The sequence below is a fragment of the Danio rerio genome, chromosome 5 (assembly GCF_052040795.2).
Source record: "Danio rerio strain M-AB ecotype USA chromosome 5, GRCz13ab, whole genome shotgun sequence".
Taxonomy (NCBI): Eukaryota; Metazoa; Chordata; class Actinopteri; order Cypriniformes; family Danionidae; genus Danio; species Danio rerio.
The window spans coordinates 38,416,078-38,442,789 of record NC_141025.1 but is presented as its reverse complement, the minus strand read 5'-3'; the positions used below and the strand labels follow the sequence as shown (position 1 = coordinate 38,442,789).

The 26,712-nt window shown below is 36.2% G+C and overlaps 1 protein-coding gene across 5 annotated transcripts in view; it reads left to right on the top strand.

Annotated features, from left to right (window-relative positions):
• The window catches only part of lrch2 (leucine-rich repeats and calponin homology (CH) domain containing 2), a 108,876-nt gene that overhangs the window by 14,089 nt on the left and 68,075 nt on the right, over positions 1-26,712 (top strand). For all 5 annotated transcript variants that reach the window (XR_015491448.1, XM_087253763.1, XM_087253762.1 and 2 more), the window contains exons 2-5: positions 19,035-19,179; positions 20,475-20,601; positions 20,694-20,799; positions 20,952-21,088. Coding sequence is in view for 4 of the 5 variants with exons in the window: in XM_087253763.1 (XP_087109889.1) it covers positions 19,035-19,179; positions 20,475-20,601; positions 20,694-20,799; positions 20,952-21,088 (515 nt within the window). In the remaining variant the exon portion in view is untranslated. The remainder of the gene's footprint in view (positions 1-19,034; positions 19,180-20,474; positions 20,602-20,693; positions 20,800-20,951; positions 21,089-26,712) is intronic.

Genomic DNA, 26,712 nt, shown 5'->3' with positions numbered 1-26,712 from the left:
TTCTCTTTCTCTTTCTTTCAGTCTTTTAGACATTCATGGCTTTAATTTGAACATAATTGGATTGACTGACTATTAAGTAACATTGATTCAGCACAACTCAAATGAGTTCTGATGGAGACGCAAAGAGTGCAAAAGAGAAAGAGACAAAGAAATTAGGGAAGTCTGTAGGAAGAAAATGAATGAATACGGAGCAGAAAATGAGAATATTTGTCGTACCCTCTTTTACTACCGTCTTTTTATCATGCACGATTATTCAGTACTGAATGATTTACCATGCTGAAAAACAGTGAGCAGTACATTTCTTGGTTGAAAGATTTCAGTATTGGATGTATTCCCAGTAGACTTAACCACAAAACCACCAGATTCACCAACTAAACCAGCATCAAACCAGTATTTAACTCATTACATTTTTGTGTGTTGTCCTGTGTTAGCTGATAATGATATACACTTGGTTGTTTAAAGAAAAAAATCATCCAAAAATACAGAAATTTGAAATCAACCTTATGCCATTCAACTTACCACAGACAAGATGTGCATATCTGTAGCTAATATATAATTTATATAGTAAAATAGAAAACTGTAATATAGCAAAATATTCTGAAAAAATATATATAAGGTAACTGTTTTAATATATTGTGTATACCAAAAATGACATTTATTAAAGTTGTCAAATTATCCTTGCGTTGAATTTTTTTGTGCACATGAAAAAACGTATTTATACACACACACACACACACACACACACACACACACACACACACACACACACACACACACACACACACATATATATATATATATATATATATATATATATATATCTTGAAACTGTAATACATTTTCACGATTCCTTAAAGGGCACCTATTTTACCCCTTTTTCAAGATTTAAGTCTTTTGTGTCTTCAGAATGTGTCTTTAAAGTTTCAACTCAAAACACCCATCAGATAATTTTTTAAACCTTTCAGAATATTGGAATTTTCTGCTCTAAACACAATGTAGCTGCTTTTGTTGCTGTGCCTTTAATGCTAGTTCTCCCCACCCACTGTTCCCATGCACGAGCATGATAGAGTGTGCATCAATCTCCGCCTCGGCTGCGTCAGATAAACAGCACAGTGACAGACAGTAATTAAGTAGATCTCACATAACATTTGCTTGAAATACTACAGTAAGAACTTTTTCCCATGATTATCTGATGTATTTGTTATAGAGTTAATTCAAGCCTTTCTGCAGCAATAAGTCACACACAATATCGTTACAAAATTCAGGCACACACACACAGCAGACACAAACACGCAACGTACGCGTTTAACTTTGCAATGTTTTTGCACAGCAAATGTGACAGGATCCAAGTTAATATGCCCTGCTGTGTGGATATCCATTACGTAAATGTAAAAAATAAACCTGATTTATTGTCCAGAAACTGAGATGGAAGCTTCTTCTTTTATATTTGTACTGACATGCGGCTCTGCCGGTGATGAATTAAAGACGGTAAAATTGCTGTAATTCATTTCAAACATGCACTCTTTTAAAACATTTTAAATTTGGAAAACTCATTTTTTGATGATGATTGATGATCACAGAGAGCTGAACAGATCTTTTAATCCCAGTTGCTGTGCACACATGTCTTGTGGATATGATTATATGCATTACCATGGAGACATGTTAATACGTAACTGTCAATCAATTCGGTGGGCGGGGAAACCGCACTCCTATGTCACGTTGCAGTCGGCCTCAAAATAGGAGGGATTTGGATGCTTTTTTAACATCAGTAAATTTGAAAAAAGACTTACTGTCTTTATATCACCCCAATATGACTGGGGATACACTAAACCTACACACAGTTCTCTCCAAACAGCTTAATAAGAGTATTTTCATCATAGGTGCCCTTTAGTGGACAAAAAGAAGAGCATAGTTTTGAAAAATAAAGATCACTTTAAATCAGTTAAATTTAATATTAGAATAAATATATTAATTTAATAAAATCATATTAAACAAACTTCTGAGCTGGAGTGTACGTCTCTTTTTTAGTTCCAAATGTACTGCACGGGTCAGCCTTCTCAATATATAAAATCCTGTATTTTACTCTAACATTGTGCAAAACGTTCATTTCTGGATGAAAAGACAACAAATATTTTTATTTTGCTTTAACCTATTTTAAAAAGTTAATCAGGTTTTGACAAGTTTAACTGATGTCATATGAGATGACTAGAAAAGTTAATTTGATTCAACCAAAACAATTAAGGTAGCAAGAATTTTGTTACAGTGTGGAGCGATGCAAGAGAAATCAGCTGTGTGAGCTCCATTTGTGGGTTGTTTATTGGCTGTATAGTAGTGTGGGAATGAGGGTGGTGTTGAAGGTGTGGATGTGTTAACAAAACACCAAATCTCTTCCCTCCTGTTAATTAACCTGTCACTCTGTTGCTATCTATTGCTGGTTTCTATGGTAATTGAAGGATGGTGGGTCAATTAAGATGAGCACCTCTCTATAAACGTGCCGAGACTGTTTCTCAAGAAAGCTTGTGATTCTGCATGTATTTGCATGTTTTATCTTGCCGTTAAAGTTGATTGGAATCTCAAGACTTCTTTAAACAAACGTTTCATATTAAGATTTTTTTCTGAAAGGGTAAGTGATTGAATGGAGAAAGATCAGTTTATTTGATCATTCTGACCAGTCCTGCACAGCAGTTTGATTATATTTGAAAGGAATTACTGTGTGAGTTGTGTCTCAAATGGCAAACTATACACTATGCTCTCATCTACTATGTTTTTATGCACTTACACACAGCATAGTATATATATATATATATATATATATATATATATATATATATATATATATATATATATATATATATATATATATATATTAGGGATGTAACAGTATTGTAAATACCGTCATACCGCAATATTAATTTTTTTCGATATTACCGAAGTCGCATGACTCGGTAAAACTATAGGTCTTCTGAGAAAATTTGCTCAGGCGAATGAAGCGAACGGGAGGTAGCGAAAACTACAATTGCCATAAGCCCATGCTTGACCATCATCCCTTGCGGTCTGTTGTCGCTACAGATCCAGTAATGCGGAAATGGAGTGTGCTGCTAGAAGCGGGGATGAAAAGAGCTGGAAAACTCTAAGGCCCTGTTTACACTAATGCATTTTAGTTTGAAAACGCATAAGTTTTGCTATCCAGTAAAACTTACGGCTGGAGAGGCCGTTTTCATTCTGAAACGCTGCAGCTCCGTCTCATTGTGGATGATGGAAAACGGAGACATCTGAAAACGGAAGCGGGGCTGCAGACATTCGCCTCTCTGATTGGGGCTTTTCCTGAATATTAAGTAGCCTAACACGCACAGTTCAGTCCTGCATCTTCTCCGTGTAAGTTCAGACTTCGCAAGTTTGATCAAGGCTGCAGTCTCTTCTTCTCAGTTTGATATGGAAAAGCAGATTATACCGAGGACACGGGTAAATCTTCAAAGGGAATAGTGTACTTTATAACTTCATTCACATCACCCTGGCTTCGTTGTTTCACTTTGTCAACAATAAAATGTAAACATGATTTAAGGAACTGCCTATTTTCATTTTAATATTAGCAACTTAGACAGCAGACATGTTGAGGCGTCGTGCTGCATATATGAGCGTCATCTTCACTGTGTGGATATTTATAACAAAACGGAGCCGATAACAACTGCCTCCTTTCAATTTCAGTGAAAATACGAAACACAGCCTCTCTTTTGCTGAGTATCAGTTTTAAGAATCGATAATGGCCATTTTAAAAGTATAACATACAATAAGTTTATACATTATAGGAAATAAAGGCAAGCGATCAGTCAATATACAGAATGTACGTGGTTACATTAATCATTAACTTATCTTTGCGCTCAGCCAAAACACGTTACCTGAGAACAAGTAATAGATTCCAATGACCAAAGTCAGGGAATATGTCGTTAGATAAAGACAACAAGATAAATGAAATATCCCGTTTAATAAATATAGTGAGATTAGATCCAGCGGGAGATGCTTGATGAGAAGTCCGACTAGCAGAGCTCTCATCTGGGTAGATGGGCTGAGTGTGATTAAATGTTGAATGTGATGAGTTTTCAACAATACTAAATTGAAACTTTATTTTTTACATGGTTTAATTTTTTTTTTGTTATTAAAATTGAAGTTCCTGTTTCAAAGCTTACAGATAGATGGCTAATTTGTATGTCATTGACACTTTTGGCACTTTTTTGGAGTATTTTCATAAGTTTTGTTTTTTCCTGTAAATGATTCAATAAATACCGTACCGTGACATTCATACCGAGGTATTACCGTACCGTGAAATTCTGATACCGTTACATCCCTAATATATATATATATATATATATATATATATATATGTAGTGTCCCAAGTAGAACACTAATGTCTTTTTTTTTATAGGTGAAATTTTAAACCGTTTCCCTGATATCATTTGATAGTTGCCAAATCAGTGAAATAAATGACTAAACTACCAAATAATACCTGCCATGAGTATAACCACATTTACCATTAGGGAGCGCTATAATCTCTCTCATAGGAGAAGTTTGCTTTCACATTCCAAAAAAAGTAGTTATCCAACATGTGTACCCGAAATCTCCGCGCCCTTCAGCTATGAGAGCAAAGCAGCTGCCGTTGAGTGTGTGAAGTGTCCAACATTCCACATTTCATTTTACCGGCTGATTGAGTGCATCATCCAGGTAATTAAGGTGCACTTATTATTTTTAGAGTTTTCAGTTTGAACGCACTACTTACAATATTTATACTACAAAATGACGTTGAATAGTGCATAAGTATGCGTTTTCGGACGCACCTACGGCTTTTGCAATTCTGCTTGATGCTAATAGTTCAAAAGGTCTTAAAATCTTCGACTAAATTTACTGAGATTTTAACAGGTTTATGCGTTGGACATCATTGAAGATTAAGAGTTCATGTTAACATCTGATAGCTTTAATTGTTGGAAAATTGTATGAGCTTTTCTTCCACTAATTTCATCATTCGATTTTCGATCATGTCACATGTTGTGATGTCAGGTGTCTCATTATTATTCATGAGTTTTACTACCCAATGAGAATGCATTTTTTCACGACAAATGTGATGCTATGCAGTTACATACCAGTTTTTTCTCCATCACTTTCTCCAATTGGTGAATTTTGTTCCTCGCCACTGACTAGCTTGCTTTGGGACTTGTAGAGCTGAATCGATGGATTTGCTCTTTAGTGTTTGGACTTTCAGCTGTGAAAATTAAACCACACTGAACTGAACTAAACTGAACTTCAACTTTGAAACCTGGACCGACAATGTATACTAGAACTTGTGTTAAGCTGCTTTGACACATTCTACATCGTAAAAGTGCTATAGAAATAAAGATGAATTGTATTGAATTAAAGCTGTGCAGTAGTAGGGCATTCATTGTAGGTCGCAGGTGTTTGTTTCTGTGCTGTAAAAGTTCAGGTGTGTTCCGCAACTTTACCCGTGATGCTGCCATGGCTACACTCAGTTGGTGGGCCATCAACCACTGACACATCTAATCTGTTTTTGTGAAAAGCAAGTATTTCTCTCAGGAGACTTACAAGAACTGGAGAATTCATTACCATTCCAACACGTCTCCCATCCTTGCTGTTCCTGGTTCATCCATATTTCCCTCCAGAGTACTGGCAGGGTCTAATGTTTCACCTAGAGAGGGCAGGGGACATGCACGATTTTCCACCACACCTCCGTTTTGCTATTTTGGTGATTCAGGAGAGAAATCCTCAACCACTACATGATTTTGTCAAGTATCATTTTTGTTGAAAAATGTAATCCATACCTATTTCTTACCCCTAAACCCAAACATAACTCTAAACTATTACAAAAATCAGAGGGGAATAATGGCTGGATAACAATCATGTAGAAGTGCATAAACCTAACTGTAAGCCTAAACCTAACATAAACAGTAAACTTACCTCTTAATTCTGATTGGCTGATTGGTATGTTGTTCCAGGATCAACATAGATGTTAGTCCTACCATAACATGTCCTACTTGGTGAAATTAGGTTGGCGAAATCCTCAAGTCAATGCACCGTTTTCACTGAAATCTGCAATGTCACTGTCCAACTTTATTATGAGTATTTTTCTGGGGTGGGTTGTCACTCCCTCAGCTCGTTCTTGCTCCACCAATCCCGTGAACCATCAACTTCCTTCTAATCACCTGCACCTGTTCCCCATCATCAAGGACACTATATAAACCCACCTCATTCTTCTACTCATTGGCAGGTATTGAAGTCGGATGGTTGTCCTCACCTTTGTCTTCTCCTCTTCTTCCATGGATGTTCCTTATGTACCTTTGGATCCTTTACCCACTGATCAATGGAAGTGATTACATTTATATGATGTTTATTTGAAGATCTCTAGTTACCTGATGAACTGTGTGTCTGTATACTCATCTTCTGATGTTTCCAAGAACAAACTGCGTGTGAGATAACTAACATCAGATGGTTACCTTATGAGCTGTTGAAGAAGATCACTAACAGCATCAACACCACTCTCCTGCTTCATTTTGATTCAGTGACTTGTTTTGAATAAAACTGATATAAGATAATCTTCCTTGCCTACAAGTGTGACATGTATACACTTGGGCTATGAACAGAACCCTTTTTAAAATAGGCTTATTGTTTTGTTTTTTTTAAAGAATTTTTATACATATTTATAGTGCATATAGAACCAGGGCATGACATTTTTTTAAATGACTTTAAAATGTTGTCAAGACATAACAGCGATTACTTATGGTTGTTAACTTTAAACCTCATGTTTTACCTCATATTTACCACTGATCTCTGCTTTGTCCTACCAGACCCACTCCCCTCCCTTCTGCTTGCAGCTATCCATACCAATTTAAGTTGCTTTATAAATAATAATAATTTTAAGGTAGACTTAAACTGAAAGAAACTTTTAAATACTGTTTTTAAAAGGGACCAAGCCCATTAAAAGAATTGAGTTTTGTCATTTGCTGAACCACAGAACATTTCAGAAACTGCATGGCTGTCTTTTATTCTGTGGAGCACAAATGAAGAAATTTTAAAAATTATTTTATAATGTTTGTCCACACATCCATTAAGCTGTAAACCTACAGGAAGACATTGTGAAAGTATTACATGTGAATTAACTTTTATTCACATATAAAGATTGAATTTGCATGTGTAAACCTGATTCAGCAGAACCAACGGACGTTGTTCTTGTGGGTCAGGCATGTTAAGCTTCTGTTGAAGCGTGAAAATATTCATTACCTTAGATCAAGGGTGCCCAAACGTTTTCTTATGAAGGGTTAAAAACAAAACTAGATTGAGGCTAGTGGGCCGAAGGTAAAAATAGCTGCCATAAGCACTTTTTAATTTATTCAATAATATTTAAAAATAACTACAAAACATTGCTTTATATTAACTAGGGCTGCTCGATTTTGGGAAAAATCATAATCACAATTACTTTGGTCATAATTGTAATCATGATTATTCAAAACGATTATCAGTTGAAGACAAAATTATTCGCCCTTCTGTGAATTAAAAAATAAAAAATAATTATTTCCAAAAAATATTGGAATTTAGTATTTCCAATAATATTTTTCTTCTGGAGCAAGGCTTAATTGTTTTATTTTAGCTAGAATAAAAGCAGGTTTAAATATTTTGAAACCTATTTTAAGGTCAGTGTTATAAGCCCCCATAAGCAATAAAAATTTTTGATTGTCAGCAGAAGAAACTGTTATACAATGACTTGCCTAATTACCCTAATTAAGCCTTTGAATCGCACTTTAATCTGAATACTTGTATTTTGAAAAATATCTTGTAAAATATTATTTACTGTCATCATAGCAAAGATAAAAGAAATCAGCTGTTGAAATGATTGATTAAAACTATCAGATTCAGAAATGGGTAATGGAAAAACTTCTTTCCATTAAACAGAAATTTGGGGGGAAAGGGTTGTTAATATTCAGTAAGGCTAATAACTTTGTCTTCAACAGCATATATTCAGTCATATATTCTTATATTCAAAGGAAAGAGAAATTAATACAATCAAATAAAAATATCAAACAAACTGCTTTAAGCATCTTCACTGTAAGACAAACACTTTAGCTACAGCACTCCTTCAGTCAAGGGCAGTGAGGGATTTTCTCCTTTGGTTGTTTGCTTAATAATGATGGAAACAGGTGGCTGCAGGAATATTGCGGGCTGTCACTTTAATGGTTTCTCTTTCACGTGTCTTTTGATTCTCAACTCATTTGTTTATTACACAAATGAGGATCAATATGAATAATTACTAAACACTGCGATTTGACAACTATTTGACCATTAAAGCTCTCACATTAAGATGACTTTAGATGTGTGTGCTCTGCTCGTCTCAGTGTGCGAATGAGACCGAATGCTGACTGTATGCTTTGTGTGTGCACCGCACACACAGAGAAGCTTGCGGTCTTGTTTGCGCTTGTAAAAACATGTATGCGCATCCCGTGCTGCAAACATTACATTACAGTACAGGCTTTTAGTCATTTTTCATGTGAAGCTCAGCTTTGCAGAGCAACAAATGTGTACAACTGGAAAGGGGGCGGTATATGATGCAATAATTTTTTATCTCGATTAATGCTTTTTCATAATCGTTAGAAGCCAAAATCGAAATCGAAATGGGATTTTGGATTAATTGCACAGCCCTAATATTAACTATTCATTTATTAATTCATTTTCATCAGGGTTTGCCACAGCAAAATGAACCACCAACTTATCCAGCATATGTTTTACGCAGCGAATGCCCTTTCAGCCACAACCCAACACTTACACACTTTTACTTTCATACACTGTGGCCATTTTAGCGTACTCAATTCACCTATAGCACATGTCTTTGGACTGTGGGGAAAACCGGAACACCCGGAGGAAACTTATGACAACACGAGGAGAAAATGCAAACTTCACATAGAAATGCCTACTGACCCAACAGGGGCTCAAACTAGCGACCTTCTTGCTGTGAGGAGATTGTGCTACCCACTGCACCACCGTGACACCCTTTTATTTTAACTAAAGCAGTTTTATTTTATTTTTTATGTTTTTATAATGAACCTAATACAGTAAAAACTCATTTATAACAGAATGGAGTTATACTAAATAAGCTACACCTGATTTTGCCTTGATTTTCGCTGATGTCCTTGAGTAAAAGTATTTAAGGTTTTGACAAAGTATTTATTTATTTACAATAACATTTTATTTAAACATTTAAGTTCAGTTGGCTTTTTTTTACAGCTTAACAATAAATAAAACAAACAAAAAATATTATTTTACACTAGAAATGACAATCTCTGTTAAAATCATTTGCCCCAATACTCCTTTCTCAGATCTGATGGTGGGCCAAATCAAAGATTACAATGGGCCAACTTTGGCCCACGGGCCCTAGTTTGGGCATCTCTGCCTTAGACTTAATACGTTAATACATAGAAATGATGAGAGCTCTGCATATTAACTTTATCTGTGTTTTAAAGAAGATGAAGTTATGATTATGCCTGTATATTCATTCATTTTATGTCTAGCCATGGATATTTGAAAGTCTTTTAGTTGTTGTTGCTTCATTTAAAATGTTAACTTCACTTAAAAAAATGAGTTGGCAGCCATCAAACACAGCCTGTCAGTTGTGCATTTTGAGACGGTTATTTTAGAGAGCAATAGACAAGACCGATAAAATATATCAGTGCAACTCATTATCATATTCATGAAACACATGGGGCACTGTGTTTGCTTTGTGTGTGTGTGTGTGTGTGTGTGTGTGTGTGTGTGTGTTTCAGAAATATGAGCCCTCTCCCTGTCAAGAAGACATTAAGGAAGTCTGCCGATAGCCCGTATCATATCCATTGGCCTTAAGTCCATGCATTAAAAGCACATTGATTTCTCATTTAAGTGTGTGTGTGTGTATGTGTGTGTGTGTGTGTGTGTGTGTGTGTGTGTGTGCGCGCGCTAGTGGTGGGGGTCTGGTCCCTTCTGCTAAACAGCTGTGCCTCAGTATTGTTTCGATATAAAAAAAGAAAATCACTAAAGGAAAAGAGACAAGGAAAAGAACAGATGAAAGAAGCAAATCTGAGACTATATGCTCATACTTTATACTTACAGCCATTTCCTTTTGGTCAGATTTCATTGGTTTTGTGCCAAAATATACAGAAACGCACACACACACACGCATGCACACACATACTACTTGAGATGCTGAGCTGATATTAGAAATGTCACTGTCTTAAGGAATTCTCATCAATTTATCCCACTATCTTTCCTTCTCGCACACTCCTCTCTCTGTCCACTCATTTACGCACACACGTACACACACACACACACACACACACACACACACACACACACACACACACACACACACACACACACACACACACACACTCACACACACACACACACTCACTCACTCAATCAAGCTCTTCAGTCATTCTGTCCTATCTTCAAGGTTCTCTTCACTCAGTCAGTGTCTTTGTTTGTCTGACTCTGATGCTCACTTCCTTATATAGTCTGTCTGTTTCTTTCTCACTGTGTGTGTGTGTGTGTGTGTGTGTGTGTGTGTGTGTGTGTGTGTGTGTGTGATGCATTTGCACAGCTCTTTTCCAGTTCAAGTGATTAGTTAATCTCCTCAGGTTTTGATAGACATTATAGATAATTGTACACAGTAATATTCGAAAGCCCTAAGACATCAATGATTTTTAATAGTACAGGACAATCGTTAAATAAAAAGAGATAGAAAGTATTTTTTTTGTAATATTTAAAATAGCATAATCATTTAATTAAGTACACATTCTAATCCAATTTTGGTGTGGAATATTTACATTAAAAACGGCGCTACCAAAGTGCATTGTTTCAATGATGATGTATCTAAACACTTTTTTTGATAACATCATACATACTATAAGGATTTAAAAATATACTTTTTGTGTATTGCTTGAATATGGTTAGCACTGTCGCGTCACAACAAGAAGATCGAGCTCTGGCTGGGTCAGTTGATGTTTCTGTGTGGAGTTTGCATGTTCTCCCCTTGTTTGCTTGGGTTTCCTCCACTGTCCAAAGACATGCGGTCATAGGCTAGAAGATATGGACGTAGTATCCATGATGTCACCCATAGGTTTCTGAAGAGTGCAAATGAAGCTACAAGTAGGCGTGGCCAATTGTCACCATTTTGTTTTCACATCATCGAAAAATGGGCAAAGAGGCAGAGCGTGAGCGGAGCTACAGATGCCTGCTAGCATTTTGCTTAGATGGGCTTTTCTTTGGGAGAAAAGCTTAACTTCAATACCTGCGATTCATTTGTGTTCTGAGCACATGTGCTTGGTTGTACACTATATCAATAAAGTGTTTAGTCTTTTAAAAACACTGTTGTAACACATTAAGCCACTAAACATTGTTCTTAGGATGTTTTTCTACAGGAGGAAAATGCAAATTACTTCCAGATACTTTAAATATAGTCTGTGTTAGCAAATGCAAGGCTATTTATAAAATCCAGGCATAAAACTGTATAATCACATTTCAGATGACTGTTTTATAACCTACAGCCAATCAATCTGTCAGATTCTGGAGTGCATTACAGCTCTGAAGAAAATAATAAATGATAATTTATCTTAAAAAAAACAAACAAATTCATTTATAGAGATGGTATATAAGTATAGAATTTCACTCACCTGTGAAGTGAAGGCCACTTGAATGGTTTGTGAGCACAATTAAGTGCACACAGAATGCCATAATATCTGATAATTGTAAGAAATCATTCCAAAAGGCAACTGACTGTGTAAAGCCACATAAAACAAAACAAAAAAAATACAATATATATGCAGAGTTCAGCGGCTAATCAGACGGAATGACGTGACTGCAACCAGTGAGACCTAGCTGTCATTCAAGTGGCCACGCCTTTAATTATGCAGACTTTATATACCTTAATATAAACAAAACGGATGAGTTATAAAAAAAATTCACCCCCTCACAGTTGTCATGAAGGGTAATAATAGCTTTATACACCAAAATAGTTTTTTTCTACCAAGCTGTTTTTTTTTTACTGTAAAGTTTTAACCATTTTAACAGCGGACTCAATAGGAATCTGCTCTATTATGGAGCTAAGACTAGTGAAATTTCGATGAATTGCAGTTTCAGTTACTTGCGTATTAGCATCACTTGGGAGAAGGGGATGTTGTCGCTTGTATGCGGCATAGGTGATCTGAATAAGCTAAATTGGCCTTAGCGTATGTGTGTGAATGCAAGAGTGTATGGGTGTTTCTCAGTGCTGGGTTGCAGCTGGAAAGGCATCCGCTGTATAAAACATGCTGGATAAATTGGCACTGTAGGTTCATCAGAATACATTTATTAAGACGTGTTGGATAGTCTCCAGTCATACAGCATCTTCAAGAAGTCCCCAAGTCCGCACGAGCCTACAGGAGTCTCTTACAAATCTGCAGTCTGAAAGCAAGTCTAAAATGCTTCTATGATAAGTTTTTAGGAGGTGGGGGTGGCTAGGTGGAGATGGCCAAACAAAGCATGAGTTTCAACAAAAAGAGAAAGAAAAAGAGTTTCTTTGGCCTGAAAGTATCACCCAAAGGCAAAGGCACATGCGTTTTTGATGAAGTTTTGAATGAAATTAGATAATTAAAAACCAAATTAAAAACTTTTCAGTTATATAGATTGTTGTTTATTTGAAACTAGATTAGATATATTTATATTTCCACAGCTGAATTATTGTAAAATGGGATGAAATCAGCCTTAATTAATCCCTTACACCCTAGTTTTGTAAGACTATGAGATTCCTGGTTGTTAGAAGAAAAAAGTTGTTGACGCACGTTTTGCCTGTACTTCACTTTGAAGCCTCTGTGTAATTTGTAATATATGTTGGTGTGGTTACAGCTAATTTTACAGCTTGCTTTTCTACTTTCGGTTTTGCTCGCTTCATTATGGTTTTGGTCAGCTCAGTTTGCATTTAGAGAAGAGACTTTAAGTGGGTGGGGTTATTGCTATAGTTGTACCTGACAATTATAAATGTGACATAAAAAGAATGCACAGCTCCAACCGAGTCACAACACAGAAGCAACAAATGCTACTGATAGAATGGTGTTTTTGAGCAGGATTCTGCCACTTCGGTCTTGTTAATTCTTGTTTTGGTGGCAGAGTCCAGATACCAGTCCTGTCCTGTCTTGTATGTTGTGCTCGGTTTGAGAAAATATTAATTTTAATAGAGCAATCTTATCCTGTCCTTGTCTGTCTTCGTCTTGACTGTGCTTAGGCCATGTGCGCTACTGCTTGACATGGACCTGCGGGATGTGCACTTTTATCCTGGTGTGTGTTTTGTTCATGGCATGGTGTTTTTGGTACCAGAGCTCCAGTCTACTTGTGTTTGGTTGGCTCTGGGATCGGAAACATGCATGGCGCATGTGAGTGCACGGTAAGTGTTGTATTTATCGTGTACTCATGTCTTGCATTCTGTCTCGTCTTGGTGTTTTGTAGAGCACATGGCTCCATGTTTACATGTTGGTCGCATGCTTTAGTGTTGTGTTTCTTGTGAACACGCAGTTAATGAGTCATTAGCCCCTTTCACACAGTGATACCAGTAAATATCCGGAAAATTACGGGAACGACTTTACCTGTAAATTAAAAAAAGCGCTGTTCGCACAGGCAAGGACGTTCCGGATTTTTTTCTAAAAAGAACATTCACACATCCATTCCAAAATACAGGTAAATTCTGAGAGCATTAACCAGAAATAACATCTTAACAGCTGTATTTGTAAGCACAAAAGGGGTCAGGTTTTTGTTGATGGTTGATGGTACATAATAGGTGTGTGTGCTGGCGCTTACTGGCTTATTCACATGCACACGCGTTAAGCAGCTGAAGCAGAGCTTGAAGGTAAACAGACATCAGTTTATCATAAGCATTTTATCGAAAATTCTTTCCACAGTTGGCAGTAAAAAGGAACAAATGGATAAAAAGGATAAATGTTACCTGATGAACATCTAGCAGCTAAATGTGTCTGGAAAAATATTCAAATGCTTTTATTTTTGTTTTATTTTATTTTATTTATAAACTGCATGGATGTGATTGTGTCTGAATGTTCTGATTAGCAGGAGTAGATGTCTCACGTCATCACGCTGTAATTGTGAACGCGCACTTTCCGGCAATTTTTCTTTATGCGTTCACACATCGCAGCATTCCGGCGAATTACCGGTAATGTTACAACTTCTTTTTCCGGAAAATGGCCGGAATGAATTTACCAGTATATTAAAAAAGGACCTGTTCAAACATGATCCTTTTCCAGAAAATTGCCGATAATTTTCCGCAAAAGTCTGTATGTGTGGATGGGCTATTGGCTGCATGTTCTAGTCCTGTTTTCTAGTGAGCACATGGCTTGTGTTGTCTTTGTGTCATGTGCTCTCCTGTCTATTGTCTAGTCCCACAGCTGAATGAACCACCAATTTATCCAGCATTATGTTTTACGCAGCGGATGCCCTTCCAGCTGTACCCATAACTGGGAAACCCCTATACACTTCTATTCACACACATACTCTCGGACAATTTAGCTTACTCAATTCACATGTACCGCAGGTTTTTGGACTGTGGGGGAAACCGAACCCCCTGAGGAAACCCAATGCGAACACGGGGAGAACATGCGAATTCTACACAGAAATGCCAACTGACCCAGCCAAGACTTGAACCAGCAACCTTCTTGCCCTGAAGAGCGCTACCCACAGCGCCACCATGCTGCCTTACTTTTTTTTTTTTCGTAATACAAACCCCATATTATTTGCCGCACTTGAGTCCTAGCTCTTTTTCCCACCCACCAACCGTGACAGGAAGGTAGAAATGAAATATTTTACATCACAGTATTTAGGTACAGAAATTGAATAATCAAATATAACCTGACATTGTTTAGTCTTCATCGGTTGAATAATTCAATAAATACATCTTTATTAGACTTACAAACAGTACAATTGCTTGTGTCTGAATGCTTACACTGTCATTGGCCTTAAGAACACATGTAAATGATCACTTTTCACATTATAGTTAAACTCTTTAGTGAATCCAAAATTCTGGTTCTGAACTGTGGCTCCTAAAAAACTATAATCCAAACACATAAACTTAACATTGCATTTCATGCAATGTGACTATTGCACATTGCAATATTGATGTTGAAACTATATGTTGTGCTGCTCTAGTATATGTTACATTTTGGTAAAGGTATAGCTGCTTGTAACCTCACCCAAGGTGGAAAAGCTTCTAAAACGAGCTGTGCAGAACCACTTCATGCAATGCAGTGGAAAAGCACCTTATCATGCTAATCAGCCCACACTGTAAACCCTAATATGTTGTCTTTACTTAAACAATCAAGTAAAGTTAATTGAACAATACTTAAAATATTGCACTTTGGCCCTGTAACCGAAAAATATGAGTTCATTTAACTTATATACAATGAAAATGCATAAACTTAAGATTTCAAGTATAGTAAGCTTAAAATCACAATCCTTTGAAAAAAATGGGTCATTATTAATGTAGTCTTGACTGTGAAATTCTAATATGTGCAACCTTTTAGGGCAAGGTCTTTTTTTAATTAGAAAACAAGGCTTCATGCATAATTATTCACTATTCATTATTAATTATTGGAATAAATGGCTACTTATTTTCTTTTTAACATATTTTTCATAGCATATAATTACACACACACATAGAAACACACAGTGAACTGAACAATTTAAGTATAATCTACCAAACCGGCAAGTTAAATACCAAATAAATTGAGGCAACGAGTTTACTCAATTAATTTTGTTCAGTCAACTTATCAGGGTTTTCAGTGCATTGGGGACACATGGAGACATGATCTGAATATTACAGCACAAAGATATACCTTTGTATAACATTAATCTGACTAAATGTCTTGAGTTTTTTGTGCAAATGAAATGTGCCGCTATGTGTAGATGCTAATAATGTGTAGCCTTGGTGCTTTTGTGTTGAACCCCAAGCTACTGAACAAGAGTATATGCTGCTCTCTTATCAGCCGACTGAAGGCTGATCAAGAGGAATGTCTGAGGTGCAGTCAGCACAGTTTGGGTTGGTAACGGTTGCCAGGCAACACTGCTTCAGTCTGTAATAGTTGCCAGGCAGCACAGCTTCAGTTTGGCAACCACTGCTGCACAGCCAGAAATGCCTTTTCTCTCTCTCTGCTTGCATCCCATTGGCTGAAAAGTGCCAAGCCCAAAATAGTGAATGAATCCTTTTTTTTTGCTGGCATTTGGCCTCAAACTCCTTGAAGGATGTAATTAGTAGACCCTAAATTCTGGTATCATTATCTTTCTTTATTCGTCTGTTTCCGTCTGCTTTTAAAGAAGTCTGAAAGACTGTAACTAAATCACTGTTCCTCATTTTAGAGAGGATGTGAGTTATAAAGGAAGTTGATTTTTCTTCTGCAAGCATGTCTGTTGTCATGGCAACAGCATGGTAATGGCAGCCCAGATCTGAAGTTGTAATAGAGTGCATTAGTGCCTGTCTCAGGAGAACTACTACGTTATGTCATTTACAGTGCTTCATAGGGAGGCAGTATCAATATTTCCATACGCACAAGATTCTTGCTTGGTATCGATACCTATAAAATATCAATATTAAAAGGATGTAAATACTAAACGTGGGTTTCTGTGAATACTCACAATTTATGTTAGTATTTTAGTTTAATCATATTTTTGCAATAATTAAATTTCTTAATAATTATGATATAAAATATTTGTGTAAAGTAATATTTTTAAATAACTTGTTCTCAATTCTGTTGTTGCTAATGCTCATTATGTCGTCAATGGAATTTGCTTTTAACTGGTCTTATGTAAAAAAAGAAACAATGTTTTAAAAGTTGTATACAAACAGATGGCATCAGCAAAAGCATATACAGCTGACTGACAACTTCTTCATTCACAACCATGGCCTATATACAGACTTTTAATATTCAGTCAGCCTGTTCAAGAGCTTTCGTTTCCCCCCTGTCATGTCTTTAAAGTATGACAATCTACTTTACCCTAGTATTTTCAATGGAGTTTCTGCATTAGCCTGCTGCTACTAATGGCACTTGCATTTACACGTTTTATTCTTGAACAACTAAATGAATGCTTAAGTCTATCTACTGATTGTATTTTAATTACATTACACCATCAATGCTGTAAAAAGAACCGTATAAAATTAATAAATAGTCAAATTAAGCTTTCACCAGAAGTTTATCGTTTGCTCAGAACACTAGCTGTGCACATTTATGGTTTTAAAAATGTTTACTTATAAAGAAAAGGAAGGGAGTTTTTATTTGCGCAAAACTACTTATTTTAGTCTGAGTTTGAGACGGATGTCCATTTGGGGAATGATACATTGTAGACTGAGGTGTTTGTTTCTGTGCAATTCAAAATGAAGTCAAAGCAAAATCAGCCACTGAGATTATTTGGAAAATGGTAATTTGACTACTAATTAAATCAGTGTCTTTTAGCAAATCAGTTGAGTGATTCAGCAAGTCACTTGGTTGCTGTCGACTGCCATAATGATGTAACCAGCAGAAAGTGTCACAAAAGACCCCAGATTGACAGTGTGTCTGAAACGTGCGCAGCAATTCAAGCAAAACCAGCTCTTAGTTCAGCTGAACAGCGTATAACTGTTGTTTAATTAATAGCATGTAAACACAAACGTACAAGATCAGTAAATTTACGTTTCCCTCTTCATACAAAAAAATTAAAATACTTAAATACGATTGATTGGAGGAGCGGCGTGGTGGCGCAGTATCGATGTCGCCTCACAGCAAGAAGGACGCTGATTCGAGTCCCGGCTGGGTTAGTTGCTGTTTCTGTGTGGAGTTTGCATCAGTGTTGGCGTGGGTTTCTGTGGGTGCTCTGGTTTCCCCCACAAGTCCAAATACATGCGCTATAGGTGAATTGGATTAACTCAATTGTTTGTAGTGTATGTGTGTGAATGAGAGTGTATGGGTGTTTCCCAGTATTGGGTTGCAGATGGAAGGACATCCGCTGCGTAAAACGTAAGCTGGATAAGTTGGCGGTTCATTCTGCTGTGGCGACCTCTGATTAATAAAGGGAAAGAGCCGAAAAGAAAATGAATGAATGAATGACTGATGGGGCCTCATAACTCATGTATTCAGGTCATTTTACTGCAGGTATCTGTAATGAGGCCGGTGGCTCCCTGCCATTGGAAAGGAGCTGGAGAACAATTTTATTTAATAGATAAATATAGAACAAATAGGTGGTAAGCTGGTGGCAGTCCTTCAGGGTGACTACTGCTGAACTGAAAGCATAACAAAACACAAGCTTCAGGCCTGGTTCTCTTTCGTCTACCACTGCTACCTCTTCTCCTGTTAAGGTCATCTATATGCTTAAAGTTCATCACCTTTCACTTAAACTGTACAACTGCAGGTTAACTATATTTATATACAATAACCTTAACTGATAGCGTTATTTGTAATTAGTTAATTAGTTTAAGTTATTATTAATTAATAAAGTTATAGTAACATACGACTTCTGATTTTGATTGTAATGCAATAATTAGCACCTTTTGAATTGCTGCTTTGAAACATAAATTATTGTGAAAAGCGCTCTAAAAATAAATAAACTTGAATTGAATAAGGTCAAGAACGTCTTCGTGAGACTTGAGACAGGTGGCTCACACAGAGGTCACACAGTAGTTACCACTCATGCCACGGGCCTCGGTTTGCTCTCATGGCTCTGTGCCCTGCCTGTGTCATATCAGCACTGCATCTGACTTCAATGTACTGCTTGGATAAATCAAGAATCTTCCTCCTATTCGTTTTTTCTCTTGCATTCTTGTTTCTCTGCCGCTCTGTCGATGTCTGATAAGGTGTAGCTCCTCAAAAAGATGAGACTAATCAAGTAACTGGCTTCCTGGTGTTTGGATCAATGTATGATCAATATATAATTCAGTTGGAAAACAAAAATCTGTAAAAAGTATCCACCTTATTATTTTATTGACTTTGATTTCTCCTTCTCTTCCGCAGACTTGTCGAAAAACCGTTTTTGTGAAATTCCCCCAGAAGTTTGTATGTTTGCACCACTGGAGTCATTAAACCTCTACCACAACTGCATAAAGACCATTCCAGAGGCCATTGTCAACCTACAGATGCTCACTTACTTGAACATCAGGTAATCACACACACACACACCGTGATGCCTTTGTCTGTTAGTTTAATCAATCAGCTCATTAAATGTTCTCTATTTTGAAGACTTTATTGGTATCTGGCTTTTGTGCTATACATTGTTGTTTGTTCGTTATTAGTATTATTAGTACTGTACAATTATTAAGTTTTATTACAAATTAAACATCAGTTAAACGTCAAGCCTGAAATTATTCATACCCCTGGTAAATTCTGACTAAATTATTTTGTTTAAATGTAAATAAAAGCTGAGAAATATTTTTTTTTCTCCATTTTTTTGCCCCTTTTACATCATCTTACTATCTTTTGGAAGAAGTCCAAAAGATGTAATTTCATAATGGTCAAAAGTGTCAGCGACTACGTTTACATGGATATCAGCAATCGAATTATTCACCTTAATCTAAATAAGACAATAATATGATGAAGGTGTTGCTTTTTAAATGTTCCCTTCATGATCACATTTTACATGTTATAGCACATAATTCAATAAATGTTATTGCTTCTCCACACTATCCATGTTTACTCTGGAGTTTCATGTAATTTTGGGTGTTTTGATTTTTAGTTTTTTGATGTAACTGCAGCTCGGCAGTTTCACTTTCATTCAGAAACCTTTCATGCATGTCCCCTGTGATTGAATTGCTGGAAGAGTGTTGTTTCAATGGAATTTGATTCGGCATGCTGTTTGAGGAAAAAAAAAAATCTCTTCATTTTGCGATGGAGGTGTCTGGGGTCCTTTGCTGACTCGGTAGGTGCAGAGAATAGTGTCAAACAGCCGTTTGTGTATGGAATATCCTGTCACAAAATGTATCAAACATCCTACACGATGGTAATAATGGTAGTACTGAACTTCAATAATGCGACTAAAATTGGCATACTCCACATGTCTTAAATCCATTTCTGTTTACTTCGATTACGACTTTAGTCGGATTAAGGTAATCAAAAATCGCTGTTTACAAGGTAGACTCTTAATCAGTGTATTGCCTTAATTGTATTAAAACCTGATTATTGCTGTCCATGTAAACATACGCAATGTAAAAAGTGTCATTTATGTAAAACAGATCTTGCCAATAGGTGTGTATAAAGCTTTTGCTTTTCGATAATTGACTTCGACATTTCTTTTTAAAATATTTAAAAAAAAACCTTTGCTCAAAGAAAATAACTGTATGAGGTTGAATTGACTTTTGCCTCTTGTTGTTGGTGTTACCTCATTAGCGAAAGCAAAAGATGCTAAATAGTATTTACTTAAGGCTATTGAAGCTAAACCTTGTATTTTGTTGTTTTCAGTCGAAATCAGCTTTCTGTTCTCCCCAAGTTTCTCTTCAATCTTCCTCTGAAAGTGCTGGTGGTCAGCAACAATAAACTCCCTTCTGTTCCTGAGGAGATCGGAAAGGCCAAAGACCTCATGGAACTGGTCAGTATGTAAATAAAGATGTACATGTTATATTAATATGCATCAGTCTGTGATGTTTGTATACATACAGTGCATGCATTGTCTCTGTTTAGGACATCAGCTGTAATGAGATCCAGGTGCTTCCTGCTCAGATGGGGAAACTCCTCGCGTTACGAGAGCTTAACATACGGAGAAACTGTCTACAAGTGTTACCAGATGGTACTGACACATGTCATTGACATGTCACCAGAAGCATGAATCAAATAAAACATACAGTAGCTTTGCTGTATATAAACTTGGGGAATCTAGTTATGCTGCTAGCACTTGGTTAGCAAAGAATTTCTTATATATATATTTTCTTTTTAACACAGAACTGTCCGATCTGCCATTGATCAGGCTGGATTTTTCTTGTAATAAGATCACAGAGATTCCCATTTCTTACCGCAAACTCAAGCAGTTACAGCACATCGCACTCGACAACAACCCCATGCAGTCTCCTCCTGCTCAGGTGAGTCTGTGTTCATCCTTCCAGTGCCGTATGCTTTCTGAAATATAGAAAAGGTAAACACAATTACAGGATCCACTTATGAAAATGGAATTGGCTGATTAATGCAGATTTTGGATGAATATATTAACGTTCTGCAGTGCTGTAAATCTAACCAAATTGAAATCTAAATTAGTAGTGAATATTAATCCACAAAAGCACATGCTATTTTGTTAACTCTATGCATCAATCATGTGTGACAGTTGTGCAGTTTCAGTCTGTTGCCTTACTATGAGACATGAACACATCACTTTATTTCAGATCTGCACTGAGAGCCACTTACAAGCATTTGACTGTTTTTATCATTATGTGCACAGAGGAGCTCAAACCTGTCAAAATAGAGGTTCTGTGTAAAGTGAAGTAATTCTGCATCTGTTTCAAAGTAGATTATACTTCTCTCAGTTCAATAATAATAAAACTATTATTAATAATAAGGAATTTTAAGGAACAACTACACTGTTGTTGTTCAAATGTTTAATTTTAACAGAATTTTTTTCTAATAAATTTAAACATTTTAATAAGGTTTTACTGTAGCTAAACTCTTATTAAATGTTTTAACAGAATTACTTAATGATTTCAATCATTTGGACATGCTTTTTGGATTACATAGTTTAAATTTAACCTATACAATTGATTTTTAAAAGAATAAACAAAAAACAGAATCTAGACATGAAAATGGAAAAAAACAATTGGAAAAAGAATATGTATTTTATGTAAATCTGCTCTTCTTTTGTGTGAATCTTATTGCTTCATTGTCCACTGACGCTGTTGATCATTTCTTTTGCTTTGGCGCCATCTAGTGTCTGACAATGTGAAATCCACAAAACATCTAGCATATTGATTCAATGATAATCTGGAGTTTTAAAATTGTTATTTATATCTCACCTAGCAACATGAGCCAGGAAAGCCCCTCAACCTAATTATAATTCAAGCAAACAGAAAACAAATGAACAAATAGAAAAATGGCAAGTCAAGTAAATTGCAGTGTATAAATTTTGTCTGAGAAACAGCATGAGACATCATTGGTACCATGAGGGCCAGATTTATGTGTAGCTACATGCTTACATGCCTTTTATTTCGCTGTCATGCTTAAATTGTAATATACTGTATGTACTTAAGCTCAGTGGTAGGCAAGCTGATTTGTGTCCCGGCTGGGCCAGTTGACATTTCTGTGTGGAGTTCAAAGTCCAAAGTGGCTTTGCGGCTGGAAGGGAATCTGCTGCTTAAAACATATGCCAGAATATTTGACTGTGGCGACCTCTGATAAATAATGGACTAAGCTGAAGGAAATTAACTTATGTACTCAACCCTCTACCGCACGCATTATGATAAATCTATAAAAAAAACTTGACTGTTTTTCTTTTCTTAAAATGGCTTAACTTGTAGTGCTGTAAATTTTTTTTTGGAAAAATCATTTTCTTTATAATAAATTACAAAAATACTTTATGAAATGTTGGCAACAACGTCTAACAGTGGATCTAACTTAGAAATTTCTAATGTAGGACTTATAATTAATAATTTTGTTGTTTGAAATGATTTAATTGGTGTTGGGTGACGCAGTGGCACAGTAGCTAGTGCTGTCGCCTCACAGCAAGAAGGTTGCTGGTTCGAGCCTCGGCTGGGCCAGTTGGCATTTCTGTGTGGAGTTTGCATATTCTCCCTGCATTCGCGTGGGTTTCCTCTGGGTGCTCCGGTTTCCCCTACAGTCCAAAGACATGTGGTACAGGTGAATTGGGTAGGCTAAATTGTCCGTATTGTATGAGTGTGAATGAGTGAGTGTGTGGATGTTTCCCAGAGATAGGTTGTGGCTGGAAGGGCATCTGCTGCGTAAAAATGTGCTGGATAAGTTAGCGGTTCATTCCGCTGTGGCGACCCTGGATTAATAAAGGGACTAAGCCGAAAAGAAAATGAATGAATGAAGGAATAATTGGTATTATAAGCTTTAACACAAAACTAAATGACACTTTATTTATACTTTCTAACAATAGATATTCCAACAGCTTTCATTCATTCCATTCTTTTTTTGCTGAATTTTTTAAAAACAAACCAAATATTGTATTATCATGTTTACAACATACAGTAAATATAAATATTTTCTCCAGTAAATATTTTAACAAATAAATAACAAGTCTAATATATCTAGATGCATCAGAATAATGTAGCTACTAGCTAACAATATTTATATATTATATGTATATACTATACTACACCTGTCTTGTCTGCCTCTGAGCTAACTTACCTGAACTGTCTCTATTAAATGTCCCGTCTGCATCATTCTCATGGTCACTAAAACCCATCTCATCTTCACTTTCATCTGCAGGAAGAGCCAGTTCTGTCTTTTTCTTCTTTCACTTACCATAGAACATGCTGGTGCTCGCTAATACACTGTTCCCTGTATTCATATCAGTTCAAAAGTAGTATTGCCATTAAAACTAGATTTTATCCACATGCAAATGCCATTAACAGATGACTAATCAACATTATACTACTAGCTTTCATGTTGTTATTGTTATATTGTTACAACTTCAGTTCACAGCTGACCTTGCTAGCTAGCTAACCCATTGCAATATTGTATGTTTCACCGTTGCACAGTGTTGCCATTTGGCAACATATACATTTGATCCATTTACAAAAAACTAATTTGATAAAAAAAAAGGTGTGAATATGTAATCAGAACTCACTGATCCTTTGTTTTTATTGACGTTTACATATGCATTCAGCGACTACTCACTATAAACGTCAGAAATCGCGCTACAGAAAAATACTGCACGTCATGTGACCTAACCAAAGCACATCATTGGCTAAACTAAGGTCATCTCTTTCCAACAAACAAAAAAAAATAATAATGTTGGCCTTAAGAAACATAAGTATCATATTACCATATGGTTACACAGTGCAGTAGAGGGTTAAGGTTAAAATCTATTTTGCTTATGTCACAAATAAAGCTTAATTCAATGTGCTTTCAAAAATAAATTGTTTAAGTATGACTGCACAATATATTGATCTAAATTCAGTATTGCAGCAGTTTGTTGTGGTCATCGAAAATCACAAAGGCTGAGTTTAATTACAGTGCATCCAGTTCCTTGGTTTTAAGCACTTGAATGCATTTACATTGAATTTTTTTCTGCATGCACAATAAATGCGTGAAAAGTAATAGGTAATGTACATCCAGCCAGTAATTCTTGCAGGATAAAACCTGACAGGCTTATTAGATAGCGCTTACATACGACTAAAGGGATTTATTTTGCAAAAACAACCATCTAGATCAGAGATGCCCAAAGCAGGGCCTGTGGGCTAAAGTTGGCCTTTTGTAACCTCTGATTTGGCCTATCATCCCATCATGGAAGAGGGTAAAAATTATGAAGAGAGTTGGTGTGATTTACTGCTGAGCTACAGAAAAAGCTAATTAAAATGAAATGTTTCGATTAAATGTTGTAAATGAATCCGATTTATTAAAAATGTAAATACAGTTACTTGACGGATAGAGGACTATGCAGAAGACATCATCGAGCAAATCAAGGCAAAAACTACTGTAACTCAAATCTGTTATAAATGAGATGTATTAACTTCATTATAAAATGTAAAAAAACAACAACAACATTATACTGTATTAGTTGATATAAAGCAATGTTTTGTAGTTATATTCAAATTTTATTAAATAAATTTGGAAATTACCTAGTTCAATTATATTTACATCTGGCCCACTAGCCTTAATCAAGTTTGGTTTTGGTCTTTCATAGAGAAAAGTTTGGGCACACCTGATCTAGATGGACATTATCCTGCTTAATACACCACTAATTGCCTCAAAATTAAACTGTTAGAAACAAAACATTAATCTGAGCTGTAACAGCATTTAAGTAGCTTTTTAACTAAATGTTAAGCTTCTTACCTGAACCGCTGCAGTCTACACTAACCAAATATTTATTATTACCCACTTGCAAAATAGTGTCAACCAGTAAAAACAGCAGTGGGACAAATAAGCAATATTTACTTCCTTACAAACACTCATTGTGCAATTCTGAGTGTTTTTCACACAGGTAAGTGGGCTGGACTAACCATCTGTAGGAATACTCTTCTTTGTAAATGCACACCATAGACTTTCTTTTAAACTTGTTTTACAAAGATTCAATAAGGTGACATAAATGTGTATTTATTATTGGAGTACATTGAAGTCACGGTTTGGTACGCATCTCGGTTTAGGGTTTTAGGCAAGGGCTGTGAGCCTCTCCTTATAGTACAAGGTTATAATGACAACAGTTTTTTGGGGGGGCAACATACAGTATAGATAACAGAGATTAGGTGCTTTTTTAAAAACCTTTCTTGAGTGCTCCTACATTGTTGCAATGCTGTGGACTTGTTTTGCCTAAATTCTGTGACTTGCACATCTGGACTGACTTCATCGTCTGAGTTTCCAGTGTTCATATTGATGTTTATTTATGTAGCACCGAGTTCTTGCGAGACAGGACATTTTGTTCCTCTGTATTACACATATAGGCCTGTCACAATAATCAGTATACTGACTTCTCGCACAACACATGGACATTACCTCAATCATTTTTGGTGATATTTCCCGGACATTAAAAAATAATTCTAGCAACATTTTAGCTGATTGCACAATCTCTCTGTCTCTATTGGAGGTGTCAGTGTCAGTATGGTTAAAAACACTATAGTATTTACTATAAATTACTATAGTATATTTTCATGTGGGTGTCTGTCAAGTGAAAATAGATAGGTAGCAGATTTCTCAGCCTCTGTTAATTTTTACCCTGCACTTTTTTGTTAACAGTTCTTATTATTTGCGTCTGCTAAATGACAAAATGTAAATGTCATTTAGTTATTTAATTATTATTTTTATTATTATTATTTATTTAGGACATGCATTTTCACATTCTAATTATTCAATTATTAAAATGACTATAAATAAATTAAATACTCTTAAGAATAAAATATTATGTGTTCTTTGGAAGACTGTACTTGCATTGTGATAAATATGTTGAGTTTGCACGTTCTCCCCATGTTCGCGTGGGTTTCCTCTGGTTTTCCCCAAAGACATGCGGTATAAGTGAACTGAAGAAAACAAAACTGGCTGTAGTCTGTGTGTAAATGAGAGAGTCAACTTCAGTATTTAAGTTTACTAAACTTAAAACATGTTCATTACATTTAAATTATGAAGTCCTATCAACATCATTCTTCATTACAACTTTTCTGTTTAAGTTAATTGACTTTAGACTAGGCTGTCACAGTGGCACAGTGGGTAGCAAGATTGTCTCACAGCAAGAAGGTTGCTGGTTCGAGCCTTGGCTGGGTTAGTTGACGTTTCTGTGCGGAGTTCCGGTTACCCCCCATAGTCCAAAGACATGCGCTATAGGTGAATTGGGTAAGCTAAAATTGTCCGTAGTGCATGTGAGTGATTGAGTGTGTATGGGTGTTTCCCAGTGATGGGTCGAGGCTAAAAGGGCGTCTGCTATGTAAAACATATGCTCGCTAAGTTGGCGGTTCATTCCGCTGTGGCGCCCTCAGATTAATAAAGAATCTAAGCTGTAAAGCAAATGAACGAATGAATGACTTTAGACTACATCCATTACACT